Consider the following 22,003-nt stretch of genomic DNA (forward strand, 5'->3'; position numbering starts at 1 on the left):
CGGTTGGGTCAGGGCAAGGGGGCTGGAGAGGAAGAGAGGGAAAGTTTTTCGGAAAAGCTGCAGGAAAAAGAAAAGGCGCAGAGCAGGCAACATCCGGGGCCCGAGCCCGGGCTGGGCTAGCAAGCACGAGGAGCCGCGCGCAAGGAGAGCGGAGCGGATCTTCAAAAATACTGCGGATTTTGGAAGATCTTCAGCGTGGCATTTTGGTGGAAAGCAGCAGTTATATAAAAACATGGAAGATTGCATTTGAGCGAGTGGTCTGGTTAAGCAGTTGCCATACTTACCTTTTTCAGGCTGAAAGCACAGCCTGGGGCGGTAGCTAAAAGAAGGGATTCATGTTGCCATTTGGCAGGTGCGTCATAACTTTCAATCAATCCCAGGCAAAACCTAAGAGCTAGACTATGTGAAAAACCAGGTGTTTGCAAATACATGCCATCAGCTCGTTTTTGCTTTTTTTAACAGGGGGAAGATATTGAAACCTTTACTAAACTGAATGAGAACAGCTTTCAGGGATGCACTTACTTTGTTCAATGGGCGCTCACGGAATCCCATTTCCTCATACAGGGATTTCAGGAGCCACACTGAGTCTATAGCTGGGTTTATAGCCTGCACTGGGAGCCTGCGCTTTCTGCTCTTTAAAGCCAAAGAAGCTACATGACCATCGTGCACACCCATCTGTCTCAACAAGATACATCTGTATCATTTTGTCTCTTCTGATTTCCATCCTAAAGGTATGATGCACGAAGCCAAAAGACAGTGATTTGTAAAAAGGGGATAGTACAGCTGGGTCTTGTGCATGTCCCCTGTCCACCCAAATGCAGCAGTCTCTGTTTTATATGGGCACCTGTGGCCAAGGCAGGGCTGGGGGTGGGACGCTGGCGAGGGGTCTGTTTGCAGAGGGACAGTGCAGATTGTGCAGGTGATGGGAGAGGAGAGGATGAGTCACATCATTTATAGAACAACAACTGACAACAGCCAGAGGTCAAACATGTCATAAAACCTAGAACTTAGAACACGGGCATTTCAGAGATCCAGGATAATGAAAGAATCGGGGCACATAACTGATTTAAAAGCACTGCTGAGGCTGCACTGCTGAGGCTTAGCGAATACACTTAGACTGATTTCCCAGCTGATACAGCCTAATAGGGAATTTGGCCTTATCGATGTAGCCCAGGGGCCTGGTTTGATAGCACTTAGAAAGAACAGGGACACAAAATGGATCTGGGTGATTAGTGAGAGGCAGGCAAGAGTTCAGGAAAGTTCCCAGTGAAATGTGGAGACAGACAGGGCCTTATTTACCGGGACTGGGCAAAGCTGCCAGTCACATAACAACAACAACAATAATAATAATAATCATGCAGATGTTCCATTGAGGTTCTGTTTTTTGTTCAAGACACTCTTCTGTTACTGACAGATCCATTTGGGTTGTCACTGTGGTTGAAGCTTAGCAGAGATCGGTTAGTAAAAGCAAATCAAGCGCTAGAGAAAAGAGGGAGCTTGGTGTTTTGCTGGATCACAACAGAAATGACCACATACAAGTTAAAAATCAATCACATTCATTCCTGGGCAACTAAACACACCGTGCTAGTTTTTAGATACAACTTGCCTCAACCCATGTTTTAATTTAGATACTGTCTGAATGGTTTGCTAGCACTAATTAAGTAAGCATTGCACAATGCAAAATACACTAAAGCATTTTCCAACATAATATAGCAAATGTCGGCATGTTATACTTTCTAAGCATAATTATGACACTGTAGCTCATCAGCATTCACTACTACAGGTTTCTATCCAAGGTATGAAACACAGGAGAAGACAGGGGTTCAAGGCCCAGTGTACCTGCCACATATCGCAGTTTCCTGCATGATAGATAAACACCCCCATGCCGAAAGATTACTGATGAATCAGGAGGACTCATGGAGGCAATGTGCTTGAGTGCTGGGGGCCTGTGCACCGGAACTGCAGATCCTGATTCGCATTCCTCCCTGACAGGGACAGCGGAAGGCCGGAGAGCTGCTGCTCTGAAGCTGCAGTGTGGCGAGCACGGTTCCCTGACCTATGATCTCCCTGGGAAATGAAAATAAAAGGCCGATGCCCTGGGCTCTGTCGGGAATCGTGAGGATCAGTTCTAGGCCTGGGATCAATGGGCTGTGTGGCCTCTTCCTCTGCTTTATAACCTCTATTATCTTCTAAAAGCCAAGGGGATGAAAACTGAAAGAGGCAACTAAATGCTGAGAAACCTTTTGCTCAAACTAACCTCCAAGCCCTTAAGTGTGGTTTTATGCCACACAGTGAAAGCTGATACCTGAAGGCAAATTAACGAGTTAAGGATAGATGCTGCCACTGTTACGTTATTAAAATGTCCCTCTGTTACCACTCTGTGGTTTTAGTTTGGTTGAATTAGGACTTACTACTCTTTAATACTCCCTTTTAATCGTATGGAGACAATAAATGACAATAGCTTGGTACACAGAACTTGAAGATGTCTTACAATGAATGAGGTGATGATCTGCACAAGTGTTTTTCCTGCTGTCACTTGAACATGAGCGTGAATTGAATATGTTTGAGAAAACGGCGGGGGACTGGGGTGTTCATAGCAAGGCAGGCCCCTGAGTCATGTACAGGCTTTAAGTATGCATGTTGTGTCTGGGGAAGGGCAAACTGTGAGAATAACAAAAACATCTTTTTTTTCCACCTGAAAGGGAGAAATACACAGTGAGTAGTTTCTCGGGGTTCGGGCAGTGGGCAGCTCCCCGAAGGAGATAAACCAGGCCATGAAGCACCAAACCTACCGATCCACTCGTCCACCCAGGCGAAGGCTTGCCGGTGCCCCAGGAGCAGGACGTCCCGCACCACCTGAGGACAGAGGCTCTGCGTTACTGACCGGCCACAGACCAGCCACAGTCTGGCCACATCCTGAAACCCCAGAGTGAACCCTCTGTGTTACTGACTGACCACATCTAGAAACCCCAGAGCAAACCAACAATTCTGTCCATTGATGTGGGGTTTTGTGCATTTTTTGGCATGTGTGATTTAGAGGAAAATTATGCTCCAGTTCATGTTGTGTTTCACTTTGCAGCAGACTATAGTGTCACAACCAACGGGCGTGTTTTCTTGCTGAATTAAATCTTCAACAGGGAGTTTTGTATTTGTCAGTAACATGGCTTCCGATAGCTGCACAAAGATCTGGCATGTCCTTGCTCTGTGATATGTTACTGTAAAGACTCACAGTACCCAGATGGCTCCTGTATGCTCTGCTTGTCTGCTCTGAGGCATCACAACTGAGAGGCCATGCAAAACATAAAAATCAGGCACCCTACTGCAAACTAAAGTCAAGTGATTATAATGGTCTCCCTCTGAGTAACCGCGAAACCAAAAGAACCAATTTAGAATGTGAGCATAAAATCAGAATGTCATGCTGAGAGACTCTGAACGGGCTGGTGACACTTGTGCAGTTGTCAGTGACTGTTGATAAATGTCTCCCAGGCGGGGCTGCAGTAGCAGTGGGGGATGAAGTCGCTCCCTTCATAGTTAAAGAGCTACGGGACTCTCGGGGGTGAAAGGCACTATACAAACACAAGCATTATGAATTCTCATTTTGTTATAGACGTGTTATGTAGTCACGAATGCTCAAACGGAGAGCAGTCACCTTGTGCACAAACTGCTCCACGCGTGTCTGCAGGCCCCACACCTCGAACTTGACCGTCACCAGCTTGTAGGAGCACATGATGGGGTCCTGGGTGTCCCTCCAGCCCTCCTTCAGCAGCCCCCGAGACGTCTTCGCCGACTTGAAGTACCGCAGGTCCTGCAGGGAGGCCAGCAGAAGAGCATGAGAATAGCAGCGAAGTGTCTTAATTAAAGGTAGGGTGCGCCTCCTGTACAAAGGACTCATGGACAATGTTGAAAAAACAGAGAGAGTCTGGACACCTAAGCCGAGAGACAGAGCCCCAACAGGGAACTGTCCCAGACACCCTGCTCCAGGCTGGATTTAGGAAGCACTTAGCATTTGCTTTCATAAAACGTACAAAAACAAAACAAAAAATGACCTAATATCACAATAACACTGCACCTTTCGATCACACCTGGACATCTTGATCGTACGGCTTAGCAATTGCAGTTTTTCTTACCTTTAGTTTTATGTTACTAACAGACAAAGCCTCCTCTTATAAAAAAACAAACAAACATCATTCATTCATCATGGGGCAGAGCCCAGTATTCCATCTTCTTGAGTTTGGACAATTTATTTCCCCTAGTAAGATTCCTCAGTGTCTGCTGTTTTCTCCAGATGCCTGGTGGGAGCCTCTTTAAAAGAGGCAACTGCTGAAAGATAATGACATAAACCAGCTGTAGAATCTGCATTCCTTAAAGAACTCACTGAAAACTGCCCCTATAGCTGGGTAATCTGTTACACAGTCTCTGAATGCAAATGTATCATGCTAGCAGAGTGACACCTATTGACACTCTCGGATGGCATTACTGTACACCCAGGTGCTCCTTGAAAACCGACAGAGGTGGTTTGGAGGGTCCTGGCCTCTTTGTGAGGCTGTGAGACTAACTCTTAGAAAACAGTGCCTCAGTAATGAAAAAGTGACACATTTTGTGACAGGATCTCTTACATGCTGTACAGTCACGGAGAAAGAGGAACCTGCTCTTTTCTCCGCACGCAGGCGAGTGAGAGAGGAGAGAGCGGTCTGTGTGGGCAGTACGCGATCCAGACATTATGTGTAGTACATGATCTGCCCACTAGGGAGCGAAACGAGTGGTAGGGAGACCATCTGTAGTGTACTACAAATTAATCTGGTGAATTCTGTTCACTAAGAACATGAGGGCAGAAGCAGGTCTGTTTGCCCGGACTAATAGTTCACGAGCCACCGGAAGGACCCCTCGCATCAGCGATAACACGGTGTTTTTGTGTTGCTGAAGCCACTCTCCAGCAATAAAAACAGGAGCTGGGAGGAATGAGTCCAGAAAGCTGCAGGGCAGGGTCGCTTCTGCTGCGGTCACGACGACAGGCCCGACGGGGGTCACGGATAATTGTCGCACTTCTGTTCACGGTCACTGCCCGCCGAGGAAAGACACCGCTGTTGCTGCCTGGAGACACGACAGGCTCCGAGTATAAATCCTGAAGTGCAGATTTCCGCGTGAATATATCACTCCCCAGCGTGACGACCCTGAACTAGCGGCCTGACGAGCGCTAAACGCCAAGTCACGACGCTTCAGTGCTTGACGTCTCAACAGGACGAGACGGGCGGTCTGCGCGATGTACCGGTCTTGATTACCTTGTGAGACACCCCCAGGGATCCCTTCCCTGCTTGGAAAGAAAGTGCACAGTTCATCCCCAGAGGACTGGGTTGGGACTCCTCTAGCGTCTCATTAGGAGAAACCCCCCCCCCCCCCCCCCAATCCCCAAATCTGCCCCCGTCCCCCGTCTTTCCTCGCACCTCCGACTCCTTGTAGTAGCGCTCGGGGATTTCGTCGTACGCGATGTCAACGAAACACACCTCTCGCTCCAGCTCCTTGGCCTCGCTGTCGAAAATCTGCAAGAAAGAACCGAAAACAAAAATTAGTTTTTTTTTAAAAAAACAACAACAACCAAACTTCTTCACTGACAATACAGGGCAGGGCAGGGCAGGGCTGTGTGTGACCCCTGTGGACACCCCCCCGCCCCCGCAGCGCCGCTCGGAGAGACGCCAGCGGGATCAAAGGTCCTCTCCCGGTTCCAAACCTGCGACATTGATTATAATGTGAAAGGAAAAACAGGATGTATCCAGTTTTGCACGTGATCCAAAAGGACTGGGAAAAATGCACCTGAACAAGAGTAATTATGTTCAAGTAGGGAGCTGCTTCAGCGTGCGTAGGATGCAAAGGAACGAATAAAAGGTTTATTCCATCTGAGAAGAGAAGAAAAGAAACACATCGTTTCGGCTGACGTCCACAGCCGAGAAGTTGTGTTTCCTTTCTTCTCCTTCCACCTGGAATAAACCTTTTACTTGTTCCAAGAGTAATTATTGTTATGTAACGAGATGTGTCCATATACAGTATACTGTTTAGGTGCATGTGTGTATATATATATACTGTATATTAATGTAAAGTTTTCTCTTGTGTGAGTCTCTGTATTTATTCGTGAAAAGAAAATAAAGTAGTAAAAATCGAAATCGCTTCTCTCCCCGCTCTGTCTCTGTCTGCAGGCTTCAGCCCAGGCCTCCCAGATCCCGGGTACAAGAGCTGCCGTTAGCAGCCTGAGGCTGTCGGGGCGGCCGGGGGAGCGCTGGGAGAGAGGGGGCAGGGAGCTGTGATCTGACCTCTCCGCTGGCTGCCGATTGCATTACGAGCCCGAGGTAATCGCTCCCTCCATCACTTTCCTGGGCAGCTCATCGCGGGTCTGACGGCCCTCTGCGGTGCTGCGGTGCTGCGGTGCTCAGCCACAGCCATCGCCCGGCAGCGGTCGAAGACCCCCGAGGGTGGCGGTCAGGGGCTCCAGACCCCTCGCTGGGGTATTGATCACCGTGCTCGAAACACTGCCCTTGCTGGGACTGCAGAAACCGGATACGCGTTCAGAAGGAAAACACCATCTCCAATACGACCTTCTTTCAACAAAAAAAAAACCACATTTGACGGTGCTCTTCCGTGCTATCTTCGACAGACGACCGAGCAGGGACTATGTGGGCTTTGTTTTGGTTCCAGTTTTGTGACTTGCAGCTTTTGCACTGTAGAACAGCACTGGGGGCTGTAAGAGGAAATATCCAGTATTGAAGAAACAATGCATTATTGGACACCCTGTGTACTAAATCCTCTCTTGTTGTTTGCGTTGCAGTTTTGCATCAGTTTTTTTTTCTATGATTCCTTTGTAGTATTGGGTTTTTACGAAAACAAAGGCAGCTGAACTATGTGTTGTAAAAGGCTTTCGTCGTCTTCTTCCATTTCCGCTACGGACCGGAGTTGCTTCGATGCCGTCTGCTATAACGGCGCCTAGTTAGACTCACAGTTCAGTACGGGCCCGGAGACTTGACGGGGCGGGCAGGGACTGTTCTCCGCCACAAGGGGGAGCTGTGGGATCACAACAGGGAACTGCTGCGCTCTGGCGAAGTGTTACAGCGCGAAGCTCGGCGCAATGTTCTCCTTTCGTTACTTTTGTATTAAAAAAAAACCCAACAACAACTCTTAACGATGATCACACCGACTTGGGCAGCCTCAGATCAGGGCAGGCAAATCTGGGTTGTATGTTAAACGTCCCCATTACAGTTCTGGCTCAGGCTGTGCAATCCGGGATGTGGGGCGGACAGGTCCTGAGAGCAGCGCGGATACGGCGTCTCACCTCCACGCACTGGAACTAAAGCTACACGTTTTCGTGCCTTTACTCCCGCCACCTTCAGCGAGGAGGACTGAGCTGTCACCTTTCTGAGCCTGGAAGAGACATCAAGCAAGCGCCAGGCAGTCACTGCAATCCATTTTCTTTTTTTTTCCTGCTTATTTGCAGAAGGCGTTGCTCTTTCCAATTCGTAAGCAATCAGGGGACATTTCTGTTACGTGGTAATGCGTTTCTTTGAACACACGCTTCTTTGATCACTGAGATGCCTTTTAAAGAATGTGTTCACACTCCGCCTTGTTCATTGTCAAAAGTAATCCCTTCCCCAAGTAACTTGTAGCTGTGATGGATTGCTTTTTAAAAGGAACTGTTCCCAGCACTGTTTCAGCACTCTGTATTGCTGTAGCGTAGTTTAGGCAGCAGAAAAGTCACACCTCTAGAGCAGAGGACCTGTTGCGGTGTGGAACGGGCGCGCCGGTTTCTAGTGCTAAATGTCAAAGGCTCTGTGTGTTGGAGGCTGGTACTGTATCTTCCCCGGCAGGAATACGAGCGAAATAATGACAAAGGGCCCCGGCATTAACCTTTAAGATGAACAGAACAGGAGAAACAAGATTTCCTCCTCTGTCGCTGTTGTTCCTAAGAGAAGTGTCTTTAAGAAGTCGAAAGCCGCACAGACCCAGCGGTTCGGAACTCGCCCCGGGCTGTGTGGATCGCTGATCGCTGGCGGAGCTGGGCTCCCATGAATAATCACCAGCGAGCGGCGAGCAGATCTTTTAGATCGCCGAAATCCTTCAGGTGGAAACAAGTGGTTTTATATGGGGGAGGGGAATGAGTAACAGTGCAGAGCAATAAAAATGTAATAGAGATAAGACAGAGCTAGCAAAGCCCCTCACAGCCTGACTCCAGGGCAGTGGAAATAAAGATTATATTACACTCCTGCTGAATTCTTTCAGTCAGCCCCAGCACATTTGCATCCAGCCGATATGTGGAGTTCCCTACGCTATTCTTCGTGACAGGAGAGGTCCCAGTGCAGTTTCAGCGGGGATGATATTTCATACAGAATTCCACAAGGCTTCATGCGCCCCTGTGAAATATTTATGAAGGCTTCTACCATCCCATCAGTCAAGAGCAACCGTGCCAAAAGACTGAAGGAAAAAAAATGGGAGAAAAAAAAACCCCATTAGGGCCTCTGAAATCCTCAGCTTCTCTCCTGCTGGACTTCCTCGTGGCCGGAGGAGAAGCTGGGCTCTTCTGCCCGGTGCTGGTGCTGGGAGGAGGTGTGAGGGGGTGCTGCTGGCTGCCAGCGAGAGGGCCAAACGATGGATGAGTGAAAGGGCGTTGTTTGGGGAATTGAGCTTAACTGGACCAGAGTTAATTAATTTCTACTAACTAATCGAGAGAGTCCAGAAATCATTCCAGTAGGCTAATGGACACAGATAACATTCCAAGCTGTTTTGCCTGGTGATTACAGCTGATACTGCCCTTTCCCAGTTATTAAACAATAAAGGATCCAAAAAGAGACCCGTGGTGATACAAACAGTACACCACCGCAGACCTGACCCGGTCCATTCTCAGGGGGGTCCAGCAGCATGGGCCGGGTTGTAACCTACAGGAACAACACGGACACATCTCCTCAGCTGTATCGGGGGGCTCTCTGTTATAGAGGAGGTGAAGCAGCGGCGCTTGACTAGTGCTCTGAGACCCTACAAGAGGAACCCCGAAACAGACACAGAGGGTCTGCTGACGAGCGGTCCTGCCTTTTGAAGTCTCATTATTAGCTGTTGCTTTATTTTTACCGATGTGCTCCAATCCAGGGCTTCAGAGCAGGGCCTGTTCCCCATTCGGAGAGTCTGGGTAACCACGCTACAAAAAAGGGAATTTCTCTGAATCGAAAGAGAGTATGAACAGAGGTGCTCTGAGGCTCTCAGCCCAGCTGGACCAGAGGCAATGATTATGCCCTGCGCAGAGCCACCAGGGGTATAAACAGCCAATAGCCTTAGAGACGGTAAAAGTTCAAGTGCTGTTGAATAAAGCTGTATGTGTAACGAAGCGTTCTTTCTGGACCCTATGCAGACGATACAATCCGGAGTAGAGTGAGGAAAACACGGGGAAAAAAGCATGCAGGGGTCAGGAATGAAAACAGGGGGAGTGTCCATGGTGCGCTGGTGTTCGGGGGAGGTGTGGCCGAGGCAAACTGTCCAAAACTGGGTCCAAGGAACAAGGAAGGGCTGGAGCGTCCTTAAGAGGAGGGGTTTACAAGCGTGACAGTACGCTGTCCCCCACAGTGCCCACCAAGGCTCCAGTCATGCCTCCAAGAAATTGAACATTCTTTTCTATCAGCTAAAGAATTGCTTTTTAACATGCCCGTGTCCTGCTGGGCTGGACAAGAGGATGAATTTTAAAGAACAACACAACACGCTGGTTGCAGAGGCCAGCAAACGGTGAGCACAGCTGAAAAGGAGCTTTTTCTTTTTACTCAGTTTCCCGAACCACCAATACATCTGGCTGAACTGATACCGAGGCGCTAACATTAGCAGTGCTTAGTCCAGGCCATGCCTTCAGCTCTGATTACAGGCCAGACACTGGAAAAAACACATTTCTGTCTGTCAGAGCAGACTGAAAAACAGCACTGCTAAAAAGAATAACACCTGGTACTACAGTGGCCTTTTGGCTGGTCTGAAGATACTTCTTCAAATCTCCAGGATGGGCTTTGTGCTGGTGAGGCTGCAACGGATATTAAGATTCCAGCTCAAGGGCTTGAGTGCGTGCCTGGCAGAGAGTGAATAATAGAACCAGGAGGAAAACAAGCTCCGAGTGTATAACTGTAACAGTGCATCAAGGAGTTCTTGCTTGGATGAAGCACAGTCATTTAGAAGATATTATTTTTAACAGTGGAGAAAAATACTAAAATGAAGCTGTAAGGAAATACACCCGTGTTATGAAAAAGCACCAAGACATTTGTCTTGGGAAACACATAGCCAGAAAGGAGCCTTAGCTCATCAAAGTATACAGTATATATATATTATGCATGCTGTACATATACATACAAACATGTCATGTCATTTTCCAAACCGCTTTATACCATACGGTGTGGCAGGAAGCCGGAGCCTACCCGGCCAGCAACGAGCGCAAGGCAGTGTACGCCCTGGACAGGACGCCAGTCCATCACAGGGCCAGTGCAAGCCAATCACACACGGGGACAGTTTGGAGGCCGTGGTAAAGGCCGAGGGGGGAAATTTGGCCCGGACACCGGGACAACTCCCTACTCTTATCTAGAAATGCCTGGGGATCTTAATGACCACTGAGAGTCAGGACCTCAGTTTAACGTCTCATCCAAAAGACGGCGCCCACTACAGTATAGTGTCCCCGCCACTATACTGGGGCATTAGGACCCACACAGACCACAGGGTGGGCGCCCCCCACTGGTCCCACTAACACCTCTTCCAGAAGAAACCTTAGCTTCCCAGGAGGTCTCCCACCCAGGTACTGACCAAGCTCAACACTGCTTAGCTTCAGTGGGTAGCCTGTTGAGAGCTGCAGGGTGATACAGCTGCTGGCACATACAAACATATATATATATGTATAATATATACTGTATATACTGTTGTACAGAGGTCTGAGTCATCGTTTCACTCGGTTTTTCCGTCATTATGCAGAAACATAATTTAATGTTGATTTTCTACTGAATCTGTAGCCTATATGCTTTAAGATGATATTTAATCCAGTAGCCTTTTAGCTTTGCAAGTATGTAATCAGAAACAAATGATATTAATGACGAGGAAGACCTGAAAACCAGTTCATCAGACCTGACCGGTACATGTGCTGGATGAGCTCTTACGACACTTCGTATTGGCAGCTTGCGTGTTGTCACCTTGAGCTACTGTGGTCAAGCTTCTGGAGATCCTGATCGATGTGAGTTAAAGATGCCGAATGACAATCTTGGTTTATTCAGTCCAAAACCCAGCTGTATTAATATAAGACTGCTGCTGTGACAGCAGAAAACACCAGTGGAGGCTCTGAGTACACTGTTGATGCTCCTAAAACACATATATTTTAATTCTAGTTTGTAAGATGTCTAAGACTTGAACAGCTGTGGGCATTCCTGTATATATAAATAATCCGCACGAGTACTCACATGGTCATTGCATCCTTTGTTGTCCTCATACTTCGTTTCTATATGTATGGAGAACTTTGGCAGAAATGAACACTGAAACAAAAAAGAGATACATAAATGCAATGCATACATTTATGTTTACAATGAAATTTTAATACATTTAGAGAGTTTGATTCATCACGTAGAGCAACTATCACATTGACCACCGCTTCTACTGTCGTTGCCTTATTGCTAGAAATAGAATTAAATGCTATTAAAAAGAGGATCTGAGCTACCAAAGGAAAATCCTCCCAGAAATGTCGCTGTCTGTTAGGTATGATCCTGCAGAGCCCAGACAGAACCGAAAAGCTCAACAAGACACAAAAGGCTACAAATGATGAAAGTCAAAGAATGACAGCAAGTGACAGAAGAGTAGCAGTCACTCTGCACAGCAGGTCTGTGAAGATGCAAGGAAGGTATCGATCCAAAACTCAAGCACATCAGATTTCGCAGCATCTTGTATTTCTTGTCATGCATTCATGGCACTTTATAACAGCAGAAGCTGCATACGAGACAGAGCAATGCTCTCACCTCTGCTTGCATTTTGATGCGTTTATGTTTCTCCCTGTGGCACAGTGGCACAGCTGTAAGCTCTGCTGCCTCACAGCTCTGAAGCTTCTGTGTTCGATTCCAGCTAAGGATGCCTTATGTGTGGAGTTTGTATGTTCTCCCTGTATTCAAATAGGTTTTCTCTGATTTCTAACTGCTTTCCAAAGACATGCTGGCTCGGTTAGCTGCTGTGTGTGTGCTCTGCAATCGACTGCCCTTTCCAGCATGTAATTCTGCGAAGGCAGAGGACTAAGCCCTTTCCCTTTCACACTTCATGTGACTGTGTCTGTTCGACCTGCTGTTCTCCTTGAGGAACCTGAAAGGTGTCCGGCTTGACGCTCTTGAATTTTAAACCGGAGTTTGTGCCTCCCGCAGCTTTCCAGAACCCGGTGGGATTTCAGTGGCACCGGAGTGCCCCAGCACAGTGATAATCTAATTTGCTGCAGCCTCAATGAATTGGAGCCACTGCAAAGCGCTTCCTATCACCTCCTGAATCCATTACAGCAGAAAGCTCTGGACACAGCCCATAGTCAGACCTAATGAGTCCCATTCAATTCCCAGGGCAGAATGAACTCTGCCCTGCAAACAGCTAAGTGGGGGACAGACCTGAAGAGCATGTCTGGAAATAATACACTTAAACCCAACAGTGCCCGCTGATAACTGAGCTGTAAAGCAATGGCTTTATTGCTCTTCCCGGCAGTAAATTAATCACTGAGCCGAATGAAGCCCTGATTATAATCATTTTTCCACCTCCCTGCTTTATTTTCTTCCTCCATCCTGGAAGGTCTTTCTATTCTCCACCTAGATCGATCGGACCCACCTCAGTCCCTGCCTCCCATACACAATCAATACCACTTTCATTATGCGGGAGAGCAGAGAGGCCTGTCACAGGGAATCCATGCCTGCTCAGATCAGGGGTGACGAGCAGGGAAGGGAATCTTCGATGTTACTCCGGGCTGAGCAGGGGGAATGATGGATGAGCCAATGGGATTTGGTACCGGGGTGAGGAGGCGGATCCAGGGTTTTGTGAGTCATTGTGAAAAACAGTGAAACGAAAAAGAAGGGGGGAATGCATTTGGCAGCCGGCCAGGGAGGGACAAAAAGGATCACCAAGTCCTTTGCTCACAAAACAATCAAGCCTTTTCGCTTTCCATCCCTGCTGGCTCCCGGCCTGTGCAGAGGTGGTATTGTAAAGGAGCTCGGGAGGAGGTCAAATTGTAATCTCGCTCTGCTGCTCTCCTGCATATTAATCCTTGCTGGCTCCCCACAACTGTAAGCCCCTCCCTTCACCCGAGCTGCACCATGTGAGCCAGCAGCTCCCTGGCTCATTCCTCAGACTTGAGGGTGGCTGTGACAGTGCTGATTGATCTTCGGCTGGGACTGTCATTTCCTCACCCATGAGAGTTGACGCCAGAGTCCTGAGCTCTTTGTGTCTTTATATCCATTGGCTCATTTTGTCATGACTAGAATAGCCAGGTAAGTCTGAGCAACAGAAGTGTAATGGATTCAGGACCGTAACACTGAAAAATAAGAGAAGGAAAATTTGGCCATGGGAGCCCTTCAGAACCGTTCAGCAGTTAATTTCTGGTGGAATCTTTCCAGTGTCTCTTTGCTGAAGAGCGATGAGTGTGTGTCAACATTGTGCACCTGCGTTCTGCTGAAGATTAAGCAACAGCCTGTAAAGACCAATAGAGTCACCTCTCATGCCCCTTAAAATAAACCACACAGAGGAAGAATCACCGTTTCTGTAAAGCAGTGAACTCATCCTGGACCTGACACCATTCCCTGATGCTTCTGCACCAGGACACTGTTGCTATGTTGACCTTAATAGGAAATTGAGTGTCCTCAAGCTTGTAAAATGCAATATAAAAACTATACACACAGGTCTTTGAGCCTCTGATGCAGGCATGTTTTTCCCCTTCGCCATTCTCTGCAATGCTCGCAAGCTGCTAGAACATGTGAGCATGCTGTAAGAACCGCAGATGCAAACCTGTGCTGCCAGGACACTGGCACACTGAAAAGACCTGAAAAGCCGAGAAGTGCTGGGCATGTTCCTGCTGCCCCTGCAGCCAGACGGCGGTGGGCTGTGGCTGCAGCCGCCTAACTAGACGAGGGCAGAGGTGAAAGAGCCAGAGCAGATAAAGACCACTGGGGCTTCCCAGGCAGCATTCAGAACTCAGCTGCAGCAAAGGCAGTTCTGTTCACCACAGACTCTAAACATCAGCCAAAACCCCTGGGCAGAGGCCCAGCTCGTGGACACAAAAACAGCACTGTCTCCCCGGGGCCCTGCCCCAGCACAGGGCGGGCCGCACCTCCTCCGAAATGAGCGTGAGCAGGATAGCGAGGAGAGGGAATCTGGGAACCTGCCAGCAGTGGCCTCGCCAGGACGGGACAATACGTGTCGAAATACCTTTACTGATGCAGCTATCCTGGATCCTGTTCCATTACGAGGGGTTTCTGTGAATTTGTACAAGACGCACACAAAAACTGGCAGTACTTCGCCATCTAGCAGAGATGCATCCTAATGCTGTACAGCCTTCGAATAAGTTTCAAGCCTCTGCAAAGCTGCCTGGAGAGCAGTGAAATGAGCAGAACACGACTGCGCTGGGGGAATGAATCCAGGCAGCCCGGCAGGCCGTGTGCTGGTGTTATGGTCTTTTTTATTGCTTGCATTGACAGCAGGTCTTTGGACAACCGGAGTAAGCACAGAGAAGTGGGCGGAATAGCCGACTGCAACCGTAACCCATAGGATTGAGAGTATCGCTCATCTCTTTGTGAAATTCACGGGGTGTTCAGAAGGGAGGGAAGGGGGAAATTATCTTTTTTTTTTTCATCACTGTAAGGCACTGCCTGACACACAGACAGCTGTTCTGTGGTCTTTCACTGTGTTTTGATCAGATATCATGTGTTTGATAGCCCTCTGTTATTTTGCCATTATGAAGGACATCAACGTGATAAAGCTGTACCTAAAAGAGCGTTTGTAAACTCATGACAAAGATGACAAAAATCCACAGTCTAAGACAAATTGCAGATTTTTCTTTTCCAGTGAATTCCTGGCAAGTTGTGTTGGATTTCCGAAGCCCCTTTGCCTGTTTATGAGAAAGTGAATACGACAGCCTGGCCCTTCTGTCCCTGTCTGTCCCATCCTGTCCGGTCCTGTCTGTCCCCGTCTGTCAGGTCCTATCTGTCCTGTCTGTCCCCGTCTGTCCCCATCTGTCCGGTCCTGTCTGTCCCCGTCTGTCCAGTCCTGTCTGTCCCCATCTGTCTGTCCCTGTCTGTCCGGTCCTGTCTGTCCCCGTCTGTTCCCATCTGTCCAGTCCTGTCTGTCCCCATCTGTCTGGTCCTGTCTGTCTGTGTCTGTCCGGTCCTGTCTGTCCCTGTCTGTCCGGTCCTGTCTGTCTGTGTCTCTGTGCTGCCAGTCTTCTGCTATTCCAGAACAGCTATGCAATGGAGTGGCCGGAGCTGCAACGGTTATTCTCCGACTCTTCTCGTTGCTCACGACAAAATGTCAGAATCAATTATTAATAACGTAGCTTGAACACATCAGCAGATGGATTTTCTACAGCTGAGGGCGAGTCTTGGCTATTCTCCTTGCTCGTAATTTGAATGAGAAGAAGCGATATTAATGAGGTTTTAGAATGGCGGTCCTGGACAGAGCTTCAGGAGCTTGCCTCTGCTTTATTACCGGAGGCCTTTCCAGCTCACTTCAAGCAGCCTCGTAAAGCTTAAATGAGCTGTTTGTTTTGATAAAGCTGAAGTTAAAAATTTATAGGACATTAAAAAAAGAAACCGGCAAAGGGTTTAAAATTCAAAGCAATGCATGGGAGTTAGCTAAGATCTTTCACACACAAACTACAACCACTAACAATAACAACAACAACAACAACAACACTTTATAACACTTATTATATTCTAAGACGAATGAGGTATTCAAGCAGAGTTCCCAACAGAGCAGCTCCAGTCTGGAAGAATTGCGTTTCTGGTCAGTGATTTCCCAACACCTCAGTGAGATTTTGGCTTTTCTCTCCCATAATGCACTCAGAACTGAGAAACTTTTGTCAACTAAGTAAACAGAGTCTGGGTGGCACATTACATGAGAAAAATCAATTTAAAAGACTAAATTTGCTTTATTTTTTTGCCTGATGAAGTGCTTCAAATCTGTGACTGATCGTGAGGAAGAGCAGCAAATTTGTACAACACTTGGGGTTCCAATTAAGCCGCTGAGCAATCAATAAGAAAGCAAACGAGGTACTCACTGTGTACTCTGATCCAGGATCAGGATTGATGATGGGGAAGAAAAATGAGAAAGAACACATGTCAGTGCTTGGAAGCAATTACAGCACAGCTTAAACAGTGGAACGGAAAATATTCAAACAGGAAATGAACGAGCCAGAAAACACAGCTGACCTCTACACTGTCAGGGGTCGGCTCTGCCAATTCAAAATCCCTCAACGAGCGCTGCCCTGGGGTCACATCCCGCCAGAGGAGCCAGGCGGTTTTCACACTAAATTAGCATTCTAGCATTAGCATTAGTTCTTGCTTCTGGTAAATGGGTCCTGCTACCCAGATAACAGAAATGTCAACCACACAAATCGACCCACCTCAGGAGTGACCATGGTAAACACCGTTGTCCTGCAATGTAATTATCTCAAGCCCCTTCAAAGCCAGTGCTTCCTGTTATTCCCCACTGTAGCTAAAGGCCATTACATGGAAAAGCAACTAAACCAATACCAGATACTGCTCAGTCTTCATGCACCCACCAATAGTTTTTAAATGCTCAGTGCAGCATTTTAACACATTTTCTGCCTTGCTCCATCCTTTCAAATTCATTTTTAAAATATTTGATCGACGAGGTCTTCATACAGCATGCATTTTGCTTCCAACACCATCGCTGAAGAATCTTGCAGTGGGAGGGAGGGTGTCCCTCTGCAATAGCAGTCTTCCTCTGGTTTGTGTTTTCCTTCACACCTTAGGGGCCCAGTCCAAGCTCTCCTTTTTTTCTGAATGCCTGATTGTAACACAGTGCTTCTACATAGGGAAGAGACTGCACAGTTCCTGTACACGGGATCCTTATATAATTACCTGTGATTGTATAGGGGTAGTAGTTCCATGCTTTTTCAGTCACGTAGAAGATTTTCGGGACGACTGCCCTAGCCCAGCTGGGCAGCTTGCTGGAATGAGAGAATATATTAATGTTATATTAATATTTGATTAATCAAATATCATATAATATTAATAACTGATTAACAGCGATTGTTTATTTAAGCCATCTACTCAAGGCACGGCTTATTGCAGCATTCGTCCAAACCACAAAATAACAGCAACAGGAGGGAAAAATAAAAGCACTCTAGTAACTGCTTAACAGCGCCATCATTTACCAGCTGAGCACAACCACAGCGTTCCTGTTCATGGCTTCCTATTCCAAATAGAGGAGCTGCGGGTGCTGATCCTTTCTAATCTCCTCTATTCCACAGACAGTGTGAAACTGCACAACGGACGCTCCTGGTGTCTTTAGGAGCCTAAGTGCTGTTTGGAAATTGATAAGAGTACTGATGCTTCTGAAGGGGCATCATAATTTTTCTTGAATTGAATATACCAACCACATTCCAAATGCTATTGAAATCTCAGAGTTTTTATTATTTTACAGTCAACCAAGCGAGACTGAACTGCAGTGGACAGTTGATGTGCCAGGTGTCCAGTCATGTCTGCTCGTTTGTGTAGCATCTACGCGCAGTATACAGCACCTGATTCAGTCTTCCAAATGCCCCCTGCCCCTGTCCTGGGAAAAAGCCGGATTTCCTTTCTGTACGCTTTGAGATATGAGAACCTCTCTGCGCCAAGATGCCAAAAGAGATCTTTCCTAAGACGGCTGCGAAAGTATCCAGAAAGTTCTGCATGTTGGCTGCTCTCGAAACGAGAGTGCGTAGGATTGCATAAAAAGCAAGTGAGCTTCACACCGAGGCAGGCTTTCGCTGCCTGGCAGTACGAGCCTCTTCACACCTTGCTCTGTGTTCCTGTCTCTGCCAGCTCCAGCTCTGGCACTTGAGGCTGCAGCAATACTACAGCCATGGCCTTCCACACACACTGGGCCCTGGCACATGCGAGCAGGTGGCATGTGGGCAGCAGACAGGTACGCCTAGTGAAGACAGGAGCCGGGCACACAGCGCTGTTCCACACAGACCCAAGCAAAGCTCAGTCCCACACAAGACGTCAAAGACGTCTCTCTCTCTTCCACTTACACATTCCTACTTTAGCGTCTATTTGTCATTTTGAAAAAGATCTGCAGTGCTCTAATTAAATGTGCAGTTGGAACATGTTTTTACTATCTATCTAGGACCAAACATCACACCTTGAGATAAAAAGTTAACTTGGTGCAACACAGGGTTCTTAATTTATGAAGTTGCATGTGCGTCAATTAAAAAGCCTGTTTAATAAACACAAGTGAGTTCTCTATGCTTCATCGGTGTGTTAAAATACATGCCCATTTCTGTCAAAAGATCCATCTGCTTTGGTGCCAGACTGAGGCCAGAGGTGAGAGTTTTCGGCAACACGGGTCTTCCAAGGGCTTTGTTGTAAAACTAGCCAGAGTGCTTTGCCATCGCCAGAGGGTTTGGAGTTGCAGGCACAGGCACGTAGTCAATAGATTTCTCTATATCCTGTCTAGCATTGCTCTCACAATGAGGAGAATGAGCTGCTGGCATAACCTCTCCAGCACAGAGATCACCTCCTTCTTGCCCTCCGTGTGATCTTTAAAATTCTGGTTTTAATGTGGTTTATCTGTACATGCTCTCCAATAAAATCTTTAGAGATGTTACCACGTCCCCTGTTTTTTTACAGGACATTTCTCCTTTTCTATTTACAACCGAGCCCATGTCTCAAAACCTTCATATAGATAACCAGTGAAGCCTGAAGATAATTAGATAATAATGTCACAAGCAATGATGGGACAAAGACAAATCCTTTATTTTTAGTTTTTCAGAGATGATCTAGGTGGTGCTTTTAGAAAAGACCATTGTCCCATTTGTGCAGAACCGTGACCTCGGGCATGTTGTTTAGTACCGCAGGGAAGGAGGGCATCGTTTCTCTCTGCCAGGGCTTGTGGACAAAGGTCCGTCCATGTCTTTGCTGACAGTCTGGAACTGATGGAGAGAACCAGTAGCTGGCGCTGTAGCAGCAGCTTTGAGCAGGTGAGAAAGAGGGGCTCCCACAGATTCATAACTGTGACCCCTTTTCTCCCTCTCTCACGTCTTCATTGCTCACAGGCGGAGAAGATCTGGCTCAGGCGGGCTTATTTCCAGTTGCCTTCCTGAGAGCGAGGCCTCCGCTGCTAATTGCTTTCCTAATGGAGAGGAATGCTCCTTTCGAGTGCGGTGTGCCTCCTGACGGGCGAGCAGGCCGCTCTAACGAGCCCTGTGTTTGTGGAGTCACGCCGGGCCCCTCGCCTGCCTCTTCCCGTGAATCTCGCGAAGGCTGGGAGAGCGTGCTGCCCCCTCTGCAGAGACACTCCGGCCAGCCCCCGCAGGCGAGACGGCGCACAATCAGCTCATTTTGAAAACAATCGTGCATGCAAGATGAGATTTATTACACAGAAAACCCCCATGGAATGGAGGGGAAGGAGATTGCACACTTGCTGTGGAAGACATGCTGAGTTGATAAATACAGTATGTGACTATGGCTAAATAGGACATCCCTGCCTGAAAGAGCTTTCATTTCAAAAGTTTTGATGCGCACAGCTTAGTGTGATGGGTGCACTCAACTTTTGTGTCACCAGCTATTTGCCGGAAAAAGCAACTTGTTTTGAATCTTTATCTATATCCAAAATAATGAGCTGGAAATGAGCTGTACTGTTGAAAGTGCAATTAGATTCACTTCCATGACATTGCAGCTCAAGCTCACTTTCATTCCTCCATCTCCAGGCCAGATCCTCTAACAGATTGCAAGACTGTAGAGGGTGTGCTGGCTGACATCATGGAGAACAGGGAAGGAACTGAACTAATCTTTGGTTTAATAATAACACTCACATATTGCACAGTAACTCCAAGTACTCGAAAGCTTGATCGGATAATCTCCCTGACACTATGTTTCCTCTGTAGTGTCTAAACAGCACATATTCTGCAAGTCACACTTTAGACTCTAAGCTCAGCACAGTACACTCCACACTCCACACACTGTACTACACACTGTACAACACTCTCTAAACTACACACTCCACACACTGTACAACACACTGTACTGCACACTCCACACACTGTACTACACACTGTACAACACACTCTAAACTACACACTCTGCACACTGTACTACACACTGTACTACACACTCCACACACTGTACAACACACTGTACTGCACACCCCACACACTGTACTACACACTGTACAACACACTCTAAACTACACACTCCACACACTGTACTACACACTGTACAACACACTCTAAACTACACACTCCACACACTGTACTACACACTGTACTGCACACTCCACACACTGTACTACACACTGTACTACACACTCCACACACAGTACAACACACTGTACTGCACACTCTAAACTACACACTCCACACACTGTACAACACACTGTACTGCACACTCCACACACTGTACTACACACTGTACTGCACACTCTAAACTACACACTCCACACACTGTACAACACACTGTACTGCACACTCCACACACTGTACTACACACTGTACTGCACACTCCACACACTGTACTACACACTCCACACACTGTACTACACACTGTACTGCATACTCTAAACTACACACTCCACACACTGTACTACACACTGTACTGCACACTCCACACTCTGCTCTCCACACTCCACACACTGTACTACACACTGTACAACACACTGTACTGCACACTCCACACACTGTACTACACACTGTACTACACACTCCACACACTGTACTGCACACTGTACTGCACACTCTTCACTCTGCTCTCCACACTCCAGGCCCCTGTTGTAGCCGTGTGACGGCGCTGTCCGTGGAGAAACTCCCTCACCTGCAGTGAAAAGCTCTCCTCACAGATGAGACTCAGAGCAGGGAAGAGGGCAGTTAACTGCTTTTTGTTTTCCACTGCAGTGAAAATCATCACAAAAAGTCCTAATGGGGGCAGCATCTGAATGCACAAATGAACCAAGTGAGCCATCTGTGTACGCCATCCGTGGGAAAGAATGCACTTTCAAGAATCAGTTTTTTAATTATTTATTTTGCTGTCAAGAATAATTATGCAGGGTGAATGAGGCTGGAGCTGAAAACCAGCTGGCGCTAAAACCACGCCGAGCGGCTTGTGTCACAGCCTGGCAGCCAGTCGGGGGGGCCTGCCTGGCACTAGCCTGCCGCTGTGCCTCTCCTCGGGACGGGGGCGTCTCCAACCGAGAGGAGCCCGGGGTAGGACCAGGGCAGTCCGCAAAGGCAGCTGAACGCCACAACGCCAACCTGCGAGCAAGCTCCGGCATCCAGACAAAGGCAAAGGGCAGAAATAAATAGAACCAAATCGTTTTACATCCCGACGGGAAAACGAATTCAACAGAGCCTTTGTTTTGTTTTCCACGGTAGAACGACAGGGCTGTCAGGGAAGCACCGCAGGCCCTGTAGGATCGGGACCAGCACAGGACCTGTGGGGGACGTTTCTACTTCAGACCAGACTTCAGCTGGATAAGAGCGAGGCGGGACCTTCATCGCCAGTTTAGACACGTCTGTTTAAATTCTTTTCTGCTTTCAGCCTCCTTCGTGAGCCGCGAGGGGCAGAATTCAGACATTTCAACAACTATGTGATCTTTAACAGCAGCTCATTTGCTTTGAGAAGGCTTGACTTCTGCAAATTTACACTCTTCTCTGTGCCAGCGTTCCCGAAGAGGCCGAACCGCTCTGTGTGTGTATTTCAGCTCGCAAACATCAGTTAAAGGTGATCAGGTAAAGAGCATCTGATACCCAAGAGAGGTGAATGGAAGAAATCTTGCCAGGAAGGCTCAGGATACC

At 47.7% G+C, this 22,003-nt stretch overlaps 1 protein-coding gene across 1 annotated transcript in view; it reads right to left on the minus strand.

Annotated features, from left to right (window-relative positions):
• LOC148824263 (cytoplasmic phosphatidylinositol transfer protein 1-like) overlaps positions 1 to 22,003 on the minus strand; it is an 86,482-nt gene that overhangs the window by 5,570 nt on the left and 58,909 nt on the right. The window contains exons 3-8 of the mRNA XM_088927979.1: positions 17,091 to 17,179; positions 16,265 to 16,272; positions 11,442 to 11,513; positions 5,442 to 5,537; positions 3,650 to 3,805; positions 2,793 to 2,856 (exon numbers count right to left, since the gene is read on the minus strand). Coding sequence (XP_088784105.1) covers positions 2,793 to 2,856; positions 3,650 to 3,805; positions 5,442 to 5,537; positions 11,442 to 11,513; positions 16,265 to 16,272; positions 17,091 to 17,179 — 485 coding nt within the window. The remainder of the gene's footprint in view (positions 1 to 2,792; positions 2,857 to 3,649; positions 3,806 to 5,441; positions 5,538 to 11,441; positions 11,514 to 16,264; positions 16,273 to 17,090; positions 17,180 to 22,003) is intronic.

Source organism: Atractosteus spatula, chromosome 11 (genome assembly GCF_055471065.1).
Source record: "Atractosteus spatula isolate fAtrSpa1 chromosome 11, fAtrSpa1.hap1, whole genome shotgun sequence".
NCBI lineage: Eukaryota > Metazoa > Chordata > Actinopteri > Semionotiformes > Lepisosteidae > Atractosteus > Atractosteus spatula.